This window comes from Halichoerus grypus, chromosome 12 (assembly GCF_964656455.1).
Source record: "Halichoerus grypus chromosome 12, mHalGry1.hap1.1, whole genome shotgun sequence".
NCBI lineage: Eukaryota > Metazoa > Chordata > Mammalia > Carnivora > Phocidae > Halichoerus > Halichoerus grypus.
The window spans coordinates 69,657,095-69,673,626 of record NC_135723.1 but is presented as its reverse complement, the minus strand read 5'-3'; the positions used below and the strand labels follow the sequence as shown (position 1 = coordinate 69,673,626).

Below are 16,532 nucleotides of genomic sequence, written 5' to 3'. Positions count from 1 at the left end.
TTTTTTTTAACTAGCTGTTTAATAAAAGCAAAGTCTTTTTTTTCTTTTTAACACTTAGAGTCTCAAACCTAAAAGCAACTTCCTGTCTCTTCTTAGTGGTAATCTGAGTGACTTTTTAAAGCTTTAGTATCTGCTGAAGTCCTGGAGAAACAATTGAAAAATTTATGGAAATAAGAATGTTGGACACAGAAAGGACCTTAGAAATTGAGTCTAACCTCTTTCTTTTTACAGACAGGAAACTGAGGCCTGAAAGTGAGTTGGTGAGACATGCAGCAAGTTATAGGCCACCTCGGGGCCCCGGACTCTCATTGCTATGATCCTTCCTGGGGGCCACAGTGACCAAATGGAGTAGCAGTATATGAGAGAGTGGATATTGGGAAAGGAGGGGAGGCTCAAAATTCTGGGACTCCAATTCTAATACAACTTATGTTCTCTTTTCCCCTTAATTTACATTGTAAGCATGCATGTTACCTTATAACTAGGATAGCTGCAGCATCATCATATTTGAAAGCCTTCCTAGTTTCTATTCTGCACATATCCCTAGTCATTTAGTGAAGCTCCATGCATGCAGGAAATAAGGAACAGCAAAGATAACACTTATATTCTCATTCTGTCATGTGTTTGCTTTTTTTAATTCTAAGAGCCACAGATGTATAAGAGCATGTTTTTCTATTTTCATTTGTCCTATCATTTTGTTTTGGAGTCTAAATCCTCTGGTTGTCTAAGCCTGTTTGACCTGATAAAGTATATATTTGCTTAATATTTAGGCAAGCATAGGTTTACATGTTTTAAGCCAGTTTATTAATTACTTAAAGTAGTCAAGTTATCAAGTTGGTTGTAATATAGATTGTCAGCAAGATTTTCCTATTTGAACCCAAATGCTACTATGGGTGAATAGAAAGGTAAGACTTTTTAAGGCTTTTCAAACTCTCAAGAAGTTTTCCAAAGCATATAATATTCCGACATGGCCTATTTTGGCTACATAAAAGAATTGCAGTCAGATATGTTGATTGCTGCATAAATAGGGAAGAATCTTACTCGGTATGTTTTTGTTCTCCTTAGAACAGCAGAGAGACTGGACTAAGAAAGGGTAGTTTATCATAATAGTAGATAGATCAGGACTGGCATCATCCTGTAGTATCCATATACTAAAGTGACTTCATAGCACATCTTTCTTTTTTAAATGTTAGAAACCAATGGAAGTTCAAAGAAGAAAATAGTCATGATCTACATTTCTAGCATCTAAGATGAACCACTCAGCATTCTGATAAGCCTGCTTTTTCCATCTCTCTCTAAACTTTACTAATTATACAAGTGACATGAGTGGTTAGTAAACAATGAGCGCAATAATACAAATAATATTCTATTTTAAATACCTTTATATGCTTATACAAATTTACATAGAAAATATAAAGTATTGTTTGTGAGAGTTTTTAAATGATATGATATTGTATGCCCAGCCATCTTTATATTCTCTTCCCTTAGCATTGGTGTTTAGCGTCAATAACTAAATGTTTACTAAAGTAAAAATTGAAAATTAGCAAATAAATTGTGTATATACTTTATCCAAATTGAACTTCTGTTAGTTTCTTAAGTAGCTACATTTTACTTTGCTCCTAGGCCTTCACACATGCTGCTCCTTGTACCTGAAATGCTCGGGTCCCACCTCGATTGATGTTTCCTTGGGAGACCTTTGCTGATCATTTTCTGATGGAAGGAATTCCTTGCTCCATATTCCCATGGTCCAGGGCTTGGCCCTTTTCAATACTCATTTCCATTTAAAATATTTATTTAGGGGCATCTTTCCTGGTACAGTGTAACCCCTTGAGAGCAAAGACCATATCTGCTTTTCCACTCCTAAATTCCTAGTGCCTAACTTATGGCCTTGTGCTTAGTAGGACTGAATAAAGGTTTGATAAATTGAATTGTGGGCATGTTTTTACTACTTTGGAATGCAATTCAAGGGGATGACAAAATAACAGTGCTTTCATAGGTCACTACTGCCTCTTGACACCTTCTCTTAGCTCCTCTCCCCTCCCCCGCCATTGCCCGTCCATGTCCAATCACGTCATTTTAACCTCCAAAATATATATCATAATCTGCTCATTTTTTTTTTTTTAAGTAAGCTCTACACGCAACGGGGGGCTGGAACTCACAACCCCGAGATCAAGAGTCGCCTGCTCCACTGACTGAGCCAGCCAGACGCCCCATGTCTGCTCATTTTATTCCATCTCTGTCACCACCACTGTGGTCCAGCCTACTACCATCATCTCTTGCTCAGGACCACTAGAATAATTTGGTCTCCCCACGTTCATCTTGTCCCATCCAATGAAACAGAACAAACTAAAATGATAGCCTATTATGTAATAAGAATAAGTAGTTTTGTGAAACTGTTTTCAGTTCTTATTTGCTGCATTGTGAGGGTATTTGTGTAAGTTGTGTGTGTATATGAGTTAGTACTTGAGTACTTGGTTGCTCTATAGAATGTATTTCTTAATGTGGGACATGGTCGAAACAGTTTGAAAGCCATTGTCCTATACTGATAACTCTGGAGAATTCTTTTGCTCTGTCAGGATCAGAAGACTATTCTTCATTACCATGTGACCCTCTTTTGTATGTGCCTTTAAAGGAAAAATTCCTTTAAAATAAAGTGAGAAGTGAAGTCTTTTGGATAAAGCTATTTGGAAGTGGTCCCACCCTTTCTTTATATGTTCCTCTGTGTCTCCTTTCAAGTTTAAGTTATATAGGTCATTGGGTAAAATCTTCAGATATGAGTAGTTGGACTGAATTTAACTGTAATTTTTCTGCTTTTTTAATATACACTTATGCAAATAAGTAAATAATTATACTTATTTCTGTATTTATATTTACTCATTTTCTCCCTCCCTCTCCCTCTATTTTTTTTTTTTTTTTTTAAAGATTTTATTTATTTATTTGAGAGAGAGAATGAGATAGAGAGAGCATGAGAGGGGGGAGGGTCAGAGGGAGAAGCAGGCTCTCTGTTCAGCAGGGAGCCCGATGCGGGACTCGATCCCGGGACTCCAGGATCATGACCTGAGCCGAAGGCAGTCGCTTAACCAACTGAGCCACCCAGGCGCCCCCTCTCCCTCTATTGTTCATGAATATATTTTTTAGTCTTTTTCTTTTCCTTCTTATATTCTTATCTATTTTTGGTTTCTTTTCATGTGTATAATATTAATATTATCATAACACTGCTCTCATTGGAAGTGTGACTTTTGGGAACTTAAACATGAAAAGCGTAAACACTGTCCCAGTATATGCCTTTCTGATATATGCTTGGTGTGAATTGCATTTCTGGACCCTTTTGAACCTGCTCTCAGAGGACAAGAAATTTTAGGTCATCCCTTGGAAGCAAACTGACCTGTAGGTTTAGGGCTAAACAAGCCTTGTGGTTGTGTTAGGGAACTTTTCAGTTGCTCTGATCTAGTTGCACGCTGCAAAGAAGGAGAGGTCAAGAGACCTCTAACCTCATCATCCCCTTCACCTCCTCCTTCAGTCTTGGGTAGCACATGGAGCTTGTCTAAGTAAGACTGAACAAAACGATCATTTATCTTTCCCAACCATGAAGTTTCTTCATCTCTTGGACTGTGTTTGGCTCTCTTTGGTCTGGTAGTGTAGCATATCTTATCTCTCACTATTTTGTTTTTCATTGCATGAGACAATTAAAGGATTGCTTATCCCTAGAAAAATCTGAAAATTAGGTGGTTACAGGGTAAGTGAGTGCAGCACAATTACAGTGCCTCCATGGTGCTGGGGACCCAGGACCCTTCTATTTTGTTGCTTTGCCATCTTTTTTTTTTTTTTTAAAGATTTTATTTATTTATTTGACAGAGAGACACAGCGAGAGAGGGAACACAAGCAGGGGGAGTGGGAGAGGGAGAAGCAGACTTCCTGCGGAGCAGGGAGCCCGATGCGGGGCTCGATCCCAGGACCCTGAGATCATGACCTGAGCTGAAGGCAGACGCTTAACGACTGAGCCACCCAGGCGCCCCTGCTTTGCCATCTTTAACTTGAGATGGCTACTCCTGTCTCTACCACCACCTTGTTATCATGGTATTGTAAAAAGGGAAACATGAAGAGGAGGGCATTCTCCTTTTCAGGGCACAGTGTGGAAATTTATCATTTTTACTCATACGCCATTCATCAGACCTAGTTACATGGTAACACTTAGCTGCAAGGGAGGCCAGGCAGCCCTGTGTGCCTCTGAAACTTGTGTGACTGTGGACGAGAACAGATGTCAGGAGAGGAAGAAGCAGCTCCACTCTAACAGTCAGCAACCTGAAGGGATTTACTCTTGGAATGCTTATTTGTTTTCTAACTTACTGCTTTGTGAAGAGAAAGTTTCCACTGAAGTTATCAAGTGGACTTCAGTTACTGAAAAGAGTTAACCTGAGTTAGTGTATTTGCCTTTGGGATTTAAGTCAGATTTATTCCACTGCTTATAGGGATGAGTGTGAAAGTTATTAAGAGATGAGGTTGTTTTCCCTTAACTCTTACTTTTCCTGTGCTGTTTTTGTTTTTTCTTTTTTACCTTTTTTGAGGCTAATTTTGTACTTGTTTTCAGGTATGGCACAGTCACAAGGCTGGGTGAGGAGGTACGCCAAGGCCTTCTTTAAGGGCTTTTTTGTGGCGGTGCCCGTGGCCGTGACTTTCCTGGACCGGGTGGCCTGTGTGGCAAGAGTGGAGGGAGCATCAATGCAGGTAAAAACGAATGTGGCTTTGTTCTTTATAGCACATGCTTCATGGTTTCTCATGTACTAGCAGTGGGATTTCTGTATATTATTTCTATGATGGGACCAGAAAAGTTTTAGAAAAGGCCTTGACCTGAAATTTAACTTTACTAAATTTTTTTAAAAGGTCTTTTAATGTGGTCGTATTATAAACAGGGTAGAGGTGAATAAACATAATTATCAAATAGTTCTCTATATCTATAGGTTTTTTTAAGTTTTTATTTTATTTTATTTATTTTAGGATTGTAAGTTGAGAGTCTAAGGAAATTTTCCTAAATGACACCATTTTCTGTGGATATGGCCTGGGATTTTAAGATATTTTAATTATCTATATTTGAATCCACACTTAAATATCCTTTTAAGACCAAATTATTAGTTGCAGGATGGGTTTGGGTCAAATTCAGTTACTGTGTGTGTGCATATATATATATATATATATACATACATACACATATATATACACACATATATATAGTTACTATATCTATCTCATTGTCCATATGTATATCAGTTGTATATATATGTACACACACCCAAAATATGTATATATGATAAAAAATATACATACTATATGTATACACATACTCAAGTGTGTATATATACATAAATACACATATGTATTCATGTATATATATGTATGTGTACATATGTATGTATGCATATGTGTATAAGCATATACACTTATAGTAGGTAGAAAAGTCTAGAGCACTGGTCCCAGATATTCTGGGTGTGTTCTCTAAGCATGTTGCTAATTGAAAAGATTAAATGCAGTTTATATTGGAAGAATTTTGCAGTGGAGATTTCCAAAACTTGTATGCAAATAGTCTTCTGGAATAACTTAGAGAAGACTTTGTTGTTCTAAAGTAGTTTTCTGGAATAACTTAGAGAAGGCTGTTGTTCTAAAATTGATGTCTAGAACCTAGCCGTGTGAGTAAGTTTATATAATTAAGAAGAGTTTGCATTTTGTGATATGATTTGTTTTCTTCCATTATGAGCACGTATTAAGTTCACATTGTGCTAAATAGCTGTATAAAACAAATAAGTAAAATGAATATATAAGCTTGTAAGAGCTTAAAGTTATATAAAGAATAACCATTTTGTTTTTCCTTTTTTTTAGTCAGAACTAGTTAAGGGCATAGGTATCAGCTTTGAGGAGTTAGAATGAGTTTGCTCTTTTAAATGTAATTTTTGTATTGAAAATCAGATCTCTTCCTGAGTTCTGGTAGTGAGTGCTGTTTTGCTATACAACCATTACTATTCCGAGATAGATTTTTCCAGAACACAAAGCCTTCTTACCTTGGAACTGATGATATTCCAGAGGATCGTATGGCAATCATAGTATCCTAATCTTCATGTTTTAGCCCAGTATACACCCACTGAACATCTATGTTCATGGTTTGTGCTAAGAGGGAATTCATTAAAAAAATATAAGAAATTGATTGTCTTATGAAAAGACAAGGCTTATCCCTAGTTAAGAAGGCAGTGAAGAAAGTGTTAAATAGTGTCATTCTTAAATGCCAGTCTGTTAACTCAGATTTTTTGCTGCAGCTACATTTGCTGCAGATACATTTCTTACAGTGTTCCTGGACCCTACTCCCAAGAAGTCAAATTTGTTACCTTGTAGTTTGTTTGGTATATTATGTAGAATTTCCTTGGCTACTGATTACAGGAAAACAGCTTGAATTGAGTTAGATATACAGGAGAGTTTATTGGAAGGCTTATTATGTACCCAGGAGGAAGGCAGAAGTGTGACAATCATCAGGGACAACTGGTCCGGGGATTTGGACACTGCAGGGTGCTCCGTCTTCTGTGTTTCTGCCGTCTGTTTCTGTCTGCATCTTGGCTTCTTTCTCTCAAACTGGCTTTCTCCACCATGCAGGGCACATGGCTGCTTTAAGATGCCTCATTTCATCACCAATTGAGAGAGATTTCTCCTCTTGCCTTTATTTCACTTTGAAAGATCTTGGGAAAAGACTGTGATTTATTGTTTCAGTCACATGCCATTATCTATACAAATATAGATCAACTTTCACCAATGGGTTAGAGTGCCATGCCCAGCTTCAGACAGGTACACACCCCTAGCCTGTGGGTAGGCTCAGTAAGAAAATGACGGTATATATTTGAATCACATTGTTCCATGGGCCTTCAGGTTTCAGGGTAAGTTAGGGGTGACATTTCCCAAAGAAAGTGTATGGTATTTTCAGAATAAAAGAGGAAAGGATATTCTGGGAAAAAAATAGAGATGTATGTTTATTACAGTTGGGTCTGTATTTTAGGATTTTTTGACTCCTAAGTATAATAGAGAATTTATTTATAATTTCATGAGATATTACTAAAACATACTTAATTAGGAGCAGAAATTGCAATCATGGGATATAGTGATTAATTAATGCAGCATTTTTGAAGACATCTTTGCTACTGTACAGCTTTGATGAACTGGACATGTTTAGACCATGGGCTTCAGCAGAATTTTTGACCAAAAATTTGACAAAAATTCTTGTCTTCAATTTTCTGTAATGACACAAGTACTAAATAGCTTGCAGGGTGTGTGGAAATCTCTGGAAGTCCCCGAGCATCTTGCAAGGAACACACCTGCTTTTATTGACTGTGAAGCCTGAGAATTATATCTGGTATTTGGCAGCTGGTTGATTTGTTGTGAAGGAAGGGAGTTCTCTGGATGTGTGGTGATGCCTTCTTGTACCAGGTTTAGAAGTATGAGAGAAAGGTAGAAAAAGCAAGTGGCAAAAAATGAAGTGTGGAGAAGAAGAGGAAAGAAAGTAACCTAGATTGGTTGGGTAGTAGAGGATGATGGAGAAAATGAGACAACTGGTACAATGAGCAGGAGGCAGAGTGGCACAGAGGACCAGTGTGAAAGAGACTCAAGACAGAAATGTGCTCCCCAGAAGGCGTTGCTAGGCCCCTTTGTGAGACCTCCCTTGGAGCTGTACCCTGGAGTGCTGACACATCTCTGTGGCATGTTTGTGTGTAGCACCGTGAGATATGTCATTCTACATCTTAGTATTCATTGAAGGAATCTGTGCCATTTCGAAGGAATTCATGTTGGTGTAGGTTACCAGTCTTGAGAATCATTCATTGTGTAGTGCTTTAGAATTCCCGTGTATTCAGGTGGAAAGATCATATCTAGTCATTTCTGTCATTTCAAATATATGAATCATTTTGTGACTCAGGAGGTCATTTTGAGATATGGACAATAATGAAAAGCAGTGGTAACTTTGAGTTGGAATAGGGAATCATTTATCAAATGGCTACGAAGTGTGAAACACTCTTTTAGGTGCTATAGGGGGATGGCAAATGAGGTACGGATTCTGTCTTCAATGTACTTTTACTTTAGTAGAAGAGGTTCAAAGTTATTAACTCAATAATGGATACATTTTCAGACGAGAAGATATCAAGCTGTCAGACATATTTGGCCAGTGCCTGGTACTGAAATGAAAACCGGTTTGCTTTAGCATACTATTTTGGAGCATGGACCTGGAAGTTTTAATTTGGAATAGAGTGGTACCAGAGAATAATACCTTGAGCCTTTTTATTGTTGGTCATGGTATTAACTTTTACTATAGCAATAAACTACACTAAGATTTCAATTGCTTGCATTCAGATCATTATTTCTTGCTCATGGGTCAGTAGATTAACTGTAGTCACTCTGCACTATGGGTTTGGTTCACTCCACTTCATGTATCTTTCACTGTGGGACCTACATGGAAGGAGCCACGGCTGCTTGGGGTATGTTCTCACGGGTGATAGCAGGATATCAGAGGGTGAGTAGAAACACTCAGAACCTCTTAAAGCTTCAGTTCAGAACTTCTACTCTTCTGTTCACGTTCCATTGGTCAAAGTAAGTCACGTGTCAAAACCCAAAGTCCGTGAGATCGGGGAGTCATGGCAAAGTGAAGAGGGAAGGAAGAATAGTGAGTAGGTGAGTACACATACCACAGCCACTATGACTCCAACGATACTTGGTTGACTTCAGAGGTAATCTAAAAAATTGTTTTTCACCTTTGAGTCTACCTATAATGACCCTAGTCTTTGGAGTCAAAGACTGACAAAATTGGAATAGATTGAAATTTTGAGTCACTGAATTCTGGAATGGGTTGATCCATTTTAGATGTCTTTAAGTTGGAGTCATCCAGGGCCACTTGGATCATCACTTTAGAGTGGCTTTTCTTAGAGGTCACTCTGCAACTTGTAGACATGTTACTTAAGAAAATCCAAGGACTGAAAGATCAAATCTCATTAAAGAGAAATATAATACCAGTCTTTTGGAGTGTATTGAATAAACGCTGTTATAGCAACACTGGAAATTCACTTTGGTAGCAAATTTTGCATGAGAACTGTTTCTTATGTCTTTTTAGAATTCTGCTGGCTTGGGGTTTAATAGGAGAGGCTTGTTTCCAGGATTCCCTCTTACAAGAAATCTTTACTTTTTAAAAAAAATTTTATTTTATTATGTTAATCACCATACATTACATCATTAGTTTTTGATGTAGTGTTCCATGATTCATTGTTTGTGTATAACACCCAGTGCTCCATTCATTACGTGCCCTCTTTAATACCCATCACAAGGCTAATCCACCCCCCCAGCCCCCTCCCCTCTAGAACCCTCAATTTGTTTCTCAGAGTCCATAGTCTCTCATGGTTCATCTCCCCCTCTGATTTCCCCTCCTTCATTTTTCCCTTTCTACTATCTTTTTTTTTTTTTTTATTAACATATAATGTATTATTTGTTTCAGAGGTACAGGTCTGTGATTCATCAGTCTTACACAATTCACAGCGCTCACTATAGCATATACCCTTCCCAATGTCCATCACCCAGCCACCCCATCCCTCCCACCCCCCACCACACCAGCAACCCTCAGTTTGTTTCTTGAGATTAAGAATTCCTCCGTATCAGTGAGATCATATGATACATGTCTTTCTCTGATGGACTTATTTCACTTAGCGTAATACCTTCTAGTTCCATTCACGTCGTTGCAAATGGCAAGATTTTGTTTTTTTTGTTTTTGTTTTTTTTGATGGCTGCCTAATATTCCATACATAATGTATGTGTGTATATATATATATATATATATATATATATATATATATATATGGCACATCTTCTTTATCCATTCATCTGTTGATGGACATCTTGGCTCTTTCCATAGTTTGGCTATTGTGGACATTGCTGCCATAAACATTGGGGTGCATGTACCCCTTCGGATCACTACATTTTTATCTTTGGGGTAAATACCCAGTAGTACAATTGCTGGGTTGTATGGTAGCTCTATTTTCAACTTTTTGAAGAACTCCATACTGTTTTCCAGATTGGCTTTACTAGCTTGCATTCCCACCAACAGTGTAGGAGGGTTCCCCTTTCTCTGGATCCCCACCAACATCTGTCATTTCCTGACTTGTTAATTTTAGCCATTCTGACTGGTGTGAGGTGGTATCTCATTGAGGTTTTGATTTGGATTTCCCTGATGCTGAGCGATGTTGAGCACTTTTTCATGTTTCTGTTGGCCATTTGGATATCTTCTTTGGAAAAATGTCTGTTCATGTCTTCTGCCCATTTCTTGATTGGATTATTTGTTCTTTGGGTGTTGAGTTTGATAAGTTCTTTAAAGATTTTGGATACTAGCCCTTTATCTGATATGTCATTTGCAAATATCTTCTCCCATTCTGTCGGTTGTCTTTTGGTTTTGTGGGCTGTTTCCTTTGCTGTGCAAAAGATTTTATCTTGATGAAATCCCAATAGTTCATTTTTGCCCTTGCTTCCCTTGCCTTTGGCAATGTTTCTAGGAAAAAGTTGCTATGGCTGAGGTGGAAGAGGTTGCTGCCTGTGTTCTCCTCTAGGATTTTGATGGACTCCTGTCTCACATTTAGGTCTTTCATCCATTTGGAGTTTATTTTTGTGTGTGGTGTAAGGAAATGGTCCAGTTTCATTCTTCTGCATGTGGCTGTCCAATTTTCCCAATACCATTTGTTGAAGAGACTGTCTTTTTTCCATTGGACATTCTTTCCTGCTTTGTTGAAGATTAGTTGACCATAGAGTTGAGGGTCCATTTCTGGGGTCTCTATTCTGTTCCATTGATCTATGTGTCTGTTTTTGTGCCAGTACCATACTGTCTTGATGATTACAGCTTTGTAATAGAGCTTGAAGTCCGGAATTGTGATGCCACCAGCTTTGCTTTTCTTTTTCAACATTCCTCTGGCTATTGGGGGTCTTTTCTGGTTCCATACAAATTTTAGGATTATATGTTCCATTTCTTTGAAAAAAGTGGATGGTATTTTGATGGGGATTGCATTGAATGTGTAGATTGCTCTAGGTAGCATTGACATCCTCACAATATTTGTTCTTCCAACCCATGAGCATGGAACGTTTTTCCATTTCTTCGTGTCTTCCTCAATTTCTTTCATGAGTATTTTATAGTTTTCTGAGTACAGATTCTTTGCCTCTTTGGTTAGATTTATTCCTAGGTATCTTATGGTTTTGGGTGAAGTTGTAAATGGGATCGACTCCTTAATTTCTCTTTCTTCTGTCTTGTTGTTGGTGTATAGAAATGCCACTGATTTCTGTGCATTGATTTTATATCCTGCCACTTTACTGAATTCCTGTATGAGTTCTAGCAGTTTTGGGGTGGAGTCTTTTGGGTTTTCCACATAAAGTATCATATCATCTGCAAAGAGTGAGAGTTTGACTTCTTCTTTGTGGATTCGGATGCCTTTTATTTCTTTTTGTTGTCTAATTGCTGTGGCTAGGACTTCTAGTACTATGTTGAATAGCAGTGGTGATAGTGGACATCCCTGCCATGTTCCTGACCTTAGGGGGAAAGCTGTCAGTTTTTCCCCATTGAGAATGATATTCGCTGTGGGTTTTTCATAGATGGCTTTTATGATATTGAGGTATGTACACTCTATCCCTACACTCTGAAGAGTTTTAATCAAGAAAGGAGCTGTAGTTTGCCAAATGCTTTTTCTGCATCTACTGAGAGGATCATATGGTTCTTGTTCTTTCTTTTATGAATGTATTGTATCACATTGATTGGTTTGCGGATGTTGAACCAACCTTGCAGCCCAGGAATAAATCCCACTTGGTCATGGTGAATAATCCTTTTAATGTACTGTTGTATCCTCTTGGCTAGTATTTTGGTGAGAATTTTTGCATCCATGTTCATGAGGGATATTGGTCTGTTAATTCTCCTTTTTGATGGGGTCTTTGTCTGATTTTGGGATCAAGTAATGCTGGCCTCATAAAATGAGTTTGGAAGTTTTCCTTCCATTTCTATTCTTTGGAACAGTTTCAGAAGAATAGGTATTAATTCTTCTTTAAATGTTTGGTAGAATTCCCCTGGGAAGCCATCTGGCCCTGGGCTCTTGTTTGTTGGGAGATTTTTGGTTACTGCTTTAATTTCCTTAGTGGTTATAGGTCTGTTCAGGTTTTCTGTTTCTTCCTGGTTCAGTTGGGTAGTTGATACATCTCTAGGAATGCATCCATTTCTTCCAGATTATCTAATTTGCTGGCATATAGTTGCTCATAATATGTTCTTACAATTGTTTGTATTTCTTTGGTGTTGGTTATGATCTCTCCTCTTTCATTCATGATTTTATTTATTTGGGTCATTTCTCTTTTCTTTTTGATAAGTATGGCCAGGGGTTTATCAATCTTATTAATTCTTTCAAAGAACCAGCTCCTAGTTTCGTTGATCTGTTCTGCTGTTCTTTTGGTTTCTGTTTCATTGATTTCTCCTCTGATTTTTATTATTTCTCTTCTCCTGCTGGGTTTAGGCTTGATTTGCTGTTATTTCTCCAGCTCCTTTAGGTGTAGGGTTAGGTTGTTGTGTATTTGAGACCTTTCTTGTTTCTTGAGAAAGGCTTGTATTGCTGTATACTTTCCTCTTAGGACTGCCTTTGCTGCATCCCAAAGATTTTGAACAGTTGTGTTTTCTTTTTTTTTTTTTAAGATTTTATTTATTTATTTGACAGAGAAAGACACAGCAAGAGAGGGAATCCAAGCAGGGGGAGTGGGACAGGGAGAAGCAGGCTTCCTGCTGAGCAGGGAGCCTGATGTGGGGCTCGATCCCAGGACCCTGGGATCATGACGTGAGCTGAAGGCAGATGCTTAACAACTAAGCCACCCAGGTGCCCCAGAACAGTTGTGTTTTCATTTTCATTTGTTTCCATGAATTTTTTAAATTCTTCTTTAATTTCCTGGTTGACCCATTTATTCTTTAGTAGGATGCTCTTTAGCCTCCATGTATTTGCGTTCTTTCTGACTTTCCTCTTGTGATTGAGTTCTAGTTTCAAAGCATTGTGGTCTAAAAATATGCAGGGAATGATCCCAATCTTTTGGTACCAGTTGAGACCTGACTGGCCTGCCAGGTCTCTGTGGATAGGTCTGTTGCCAATCTAATGCTTCTACCATTGCAGGTTACAGATCTCTTCTCCAGAGCTGCTTTCAGGATTTTCTCTTTGTCTCTGAGACTTGTAAGTTTTACTATTAGATGTCGGGGTGTTGACCTATTTTTATTGATTTTGAGGGGGGTTTCTCTGTGCCTCCTGGATCTTGATGCTTGTTTCCTTCCCCAAATTAGGGAAGTTGTCTGGTATAATTTGCTCCAATATACCTTCTGCCCCTCTCTCTTCTTCTTCTGGGATCCCAATTATTCTAATATTGTTTCATCTTATGGTATCACTTACCTCGAATTCTGCCCTCGTGATCCAGTAGTTGTTTATCTCTCTTTTTCTCAGCTTCTTTATTCCCCATCATTTGGTCTTCTATATCACTAATTCTGTCTTCTGCCTCATTTATCCTAGCAGTTAGAGGCTCCATTTTTGATTGCACCTCATTAATAGCCTTTTTGATTTCAACTTGGTTAGATTTTAGTTCTTTTATTTCTCCAGAAAGGGTTTCTCTAGTATCTTCTATGCTTTTTTCAAGCCCAGCTAGTATCTTTATAATCATCATTCTGAACTCTAGTTCTGACATCTTACTAATGTCTGTATTGATTAGGTCCCTGGGAGTCGGTACTGCCTCTTGTTCTTTTTTTTTGAGGTGAGTTTTTCTGCTTGTCATTTTGTCCAGAGGAGAACAGATGAATGAGAGAACAAAATGCTAACAGGGTAACAACAACCCCAGAAAAATATACACTAAATAAGTCAGAAGAGACCTGAAACTGGGGGAACAGAAAGGGAAAGAACGAAAAAAGAAAAAAACAAAAAAGAATATGATCAAATATGATCAGGCTGGTGAATAGATCAGTGCCACACACTAGATTTTGGGTGTATTTTGGTCTGTTAGAAGAAACTGCCTCCTAAAATTTTAAAGAAAGAAAAACTTATATATGTACAAAAATAAGGGTAAATACGATGAAGAGATAGAATATGACTGTAAACATGAATAGTATAAAAGATTTTATAAAAGGAACTACCCAACTGAACCAGGAGGAAACAGAAAACCTGAACAGACCTATAACCACTAAGGAAATTAAAGTAGTAACCAAAAATCTCCCAACAAACAAGAGCCCAGGGCCAGATGGCTTCCCAGGGGAATTCTACCAAACATTTAAAGAAGAATTAATACCTATTCTTCTGAAACTGTTCCAAAGAATAGAAATGGAAGGAAAACTTCCAAACTCATTTTATTAATGATATTTTATTAACTTATTTTATTAATGATATAATGACCTAATTCGGTGGGAAATAGGATTCAGTTTATCAAACATTGGATTTTTAAAATAAAGTTGTATAGATATATCCATGTTATTGGATGATATGTACTTTTTACAATGCTCTGCATACAGAGAATGCTGGCAGAAGTTGTTGGTTAAAGATTATTCATACTGACCTAGTCCCCTCTAGTGCACATGAATCACTTCTACTAGTTGCTGAAAGGTTACTATGAAATTAGATGCACTTTTTTTTTTTTTTTAAAGAAGCACCACATTACTCAATATTAATTTAACTCAGGAAATGAAGACTGATACTGCATACATTTGAAATTACAGAGGGAATTTACGTTGGTGGAATGCAATTATTCAAATTAGAAGTTCAATCGCTTACTGAGGCTTTTAGAGTAAAAAAGGTGCCCTAGGAATAGTTTAATGACCTCACACCAAAGTTTTAGATTTTATTTGAGTGAGAATGCCTGTAGCAGGATCACTGGTTCTTATAAAAGATGTATGCCGGGGTGCCTGGGTGGCTCAGTCGTTAAGCATTTGTCTTCGGCTCAGGTCATGATCCCAGGGTCCTGGGCTCGAGCCCTGCATCGGGCTCCCTGCTCTGCGGGAAGTCTGCTTCTCCCTCTTCCACTCCCTCTGCTTGTGTTCCCTCTCTCACTGTGTCTCTCTCTGTCAAATAAATAAATAAAATCTTTAAAAAAAAAGGTGTATGCCTTCTACATTTAAAATTAAGATTTAAGACTTTAAGAAGTAAGTGAAAGAAATAATTGTAGGTATCATGTTTTTGTTACAATTGCTACAGAATTTTTGTATAGTCTACCATCTTCTTTTTTCCAGTTGGCATAGCCAGAGGGGAAAATACTTGAAAATATTACTCCACAATTCTATCTCTCTAGCTCAGACTTCAGAGAAAGAGTTATGCAGAATAAATTAGAAAGCTAGAGAATGGGAGGGAAAATAGAGTTCAATCAGCATAGAGGTACTTACTAATCAATAACACACTTTCATCGGTTCAAAATTGTCTTGACTTTCAGCTACCTACAAATGATCCTGAAGACACTGGTTTGTAATAAACATCTTAGACTCCTTCTTGGCTCTTTGCAGTCATTATCTTAGTTTCCTGCTGAGTTTAAAATTAAAAATTCTGTCAAAAAAGCAAGCAAAGAGGCTTACACTCTCTCCTTGTCACATTTATTTATTTTATTTTATTAAAAAAATTTTAAACCTATAGAGGGCTTAATATTCAACAGTTATCATTCGTTATAACTATTATTTTGACACTCTGAGAAGCTAGATACAAATATAGACTTTTAAGGAAAGAGATATATTATGATTTATGCACCAGAATTTATTGTAGAGTTAGGGAGTTTTACGTTACCTGCTGAATTTGCACTTCCAAGATGCTGGGAACCACTGGGCACACATTTCCTGCGATGCTGAATGTTCTGTGTTCTTACTCGCCTTGGTCGTCTGGGACTGACTTTGGAGGAAGCCAGGAGTTAATGTTGGAATGCTTTCTCAGCTTATGTGTGAGCTTTCTTCCCAAATTACCTTTGGCTCAAAAATCTCACCTAAGGTGTTTACCCCTCAGGATGTTATACATTTTTATGTAGTTCTGCAACCTGTCATTAATAGAGAATTCAAATAGATCAGTTTGTATTTATAGCAACAAACATATGTGAAACCGAAACAGTTGGTGAGTGATGACTTCATAATGTCCCTTCATGGATTTCCTTTACTTCCCATGACAGAAGAACAGTATGCTTCTGTTTTATGTAGCCAGGGTTATATCTGTTATTTAAATGCTGACTTCATAACACTTTTAAAAAAGATGTTGAAGTAATTTTAGACTCACAGAAAAGTTGTAAGAGTAGTACAGAGAACTTCTATGGGTTTTCTACTCAGATCCATCAGTTTTCAATATTTTGCTACCTTTATTTTCTTCCCTTTTCTTTTCCCCTCCTTCTCCTTCTCTCTCTCTCTCCCTCTCTTTCTTTTCCTCTCTCTCAAACATAGGTATTTATGTCTCTTTGTATACACACACATACATACATACGTGTATATACACACACAAAAACATTGTTATTGAACCATTTAAGTTGCA

The 16,532-nt window shown here is 37.6% G+C and overlaps 1 protein-coding gene across 6 annotated transcripts in view; it reads left to right on the top strand.

Annotated features, from left to right (window-relative positions):
• The window catches only part of IMMP2L (inner mitochondrial membrane peptidase subunit 2), an 861,167-nt gene that overhangs the window by 32,873 nt on the left and 811,762 nt on the right, over positions 1-16,532 (top strand). For all 6 annotated transcript variants that reach the window (XR_013442826.1, XM_078059472.1, XM_078059473.1 and 3 more), the window contains exon 3: positions 4,586-4,722. Coding sequence is in view for 5 of the 6 variants with exons in the window: in XM_078059472.1 (XP_077915598.1) it covers positions 4,588-4,722 (135 nt within the window). In the remaining variant the exon portion in view is untranslated. The remainder of the gene's footprint in view (positions 1-4,585; positions 4,723-16,532) is intronic.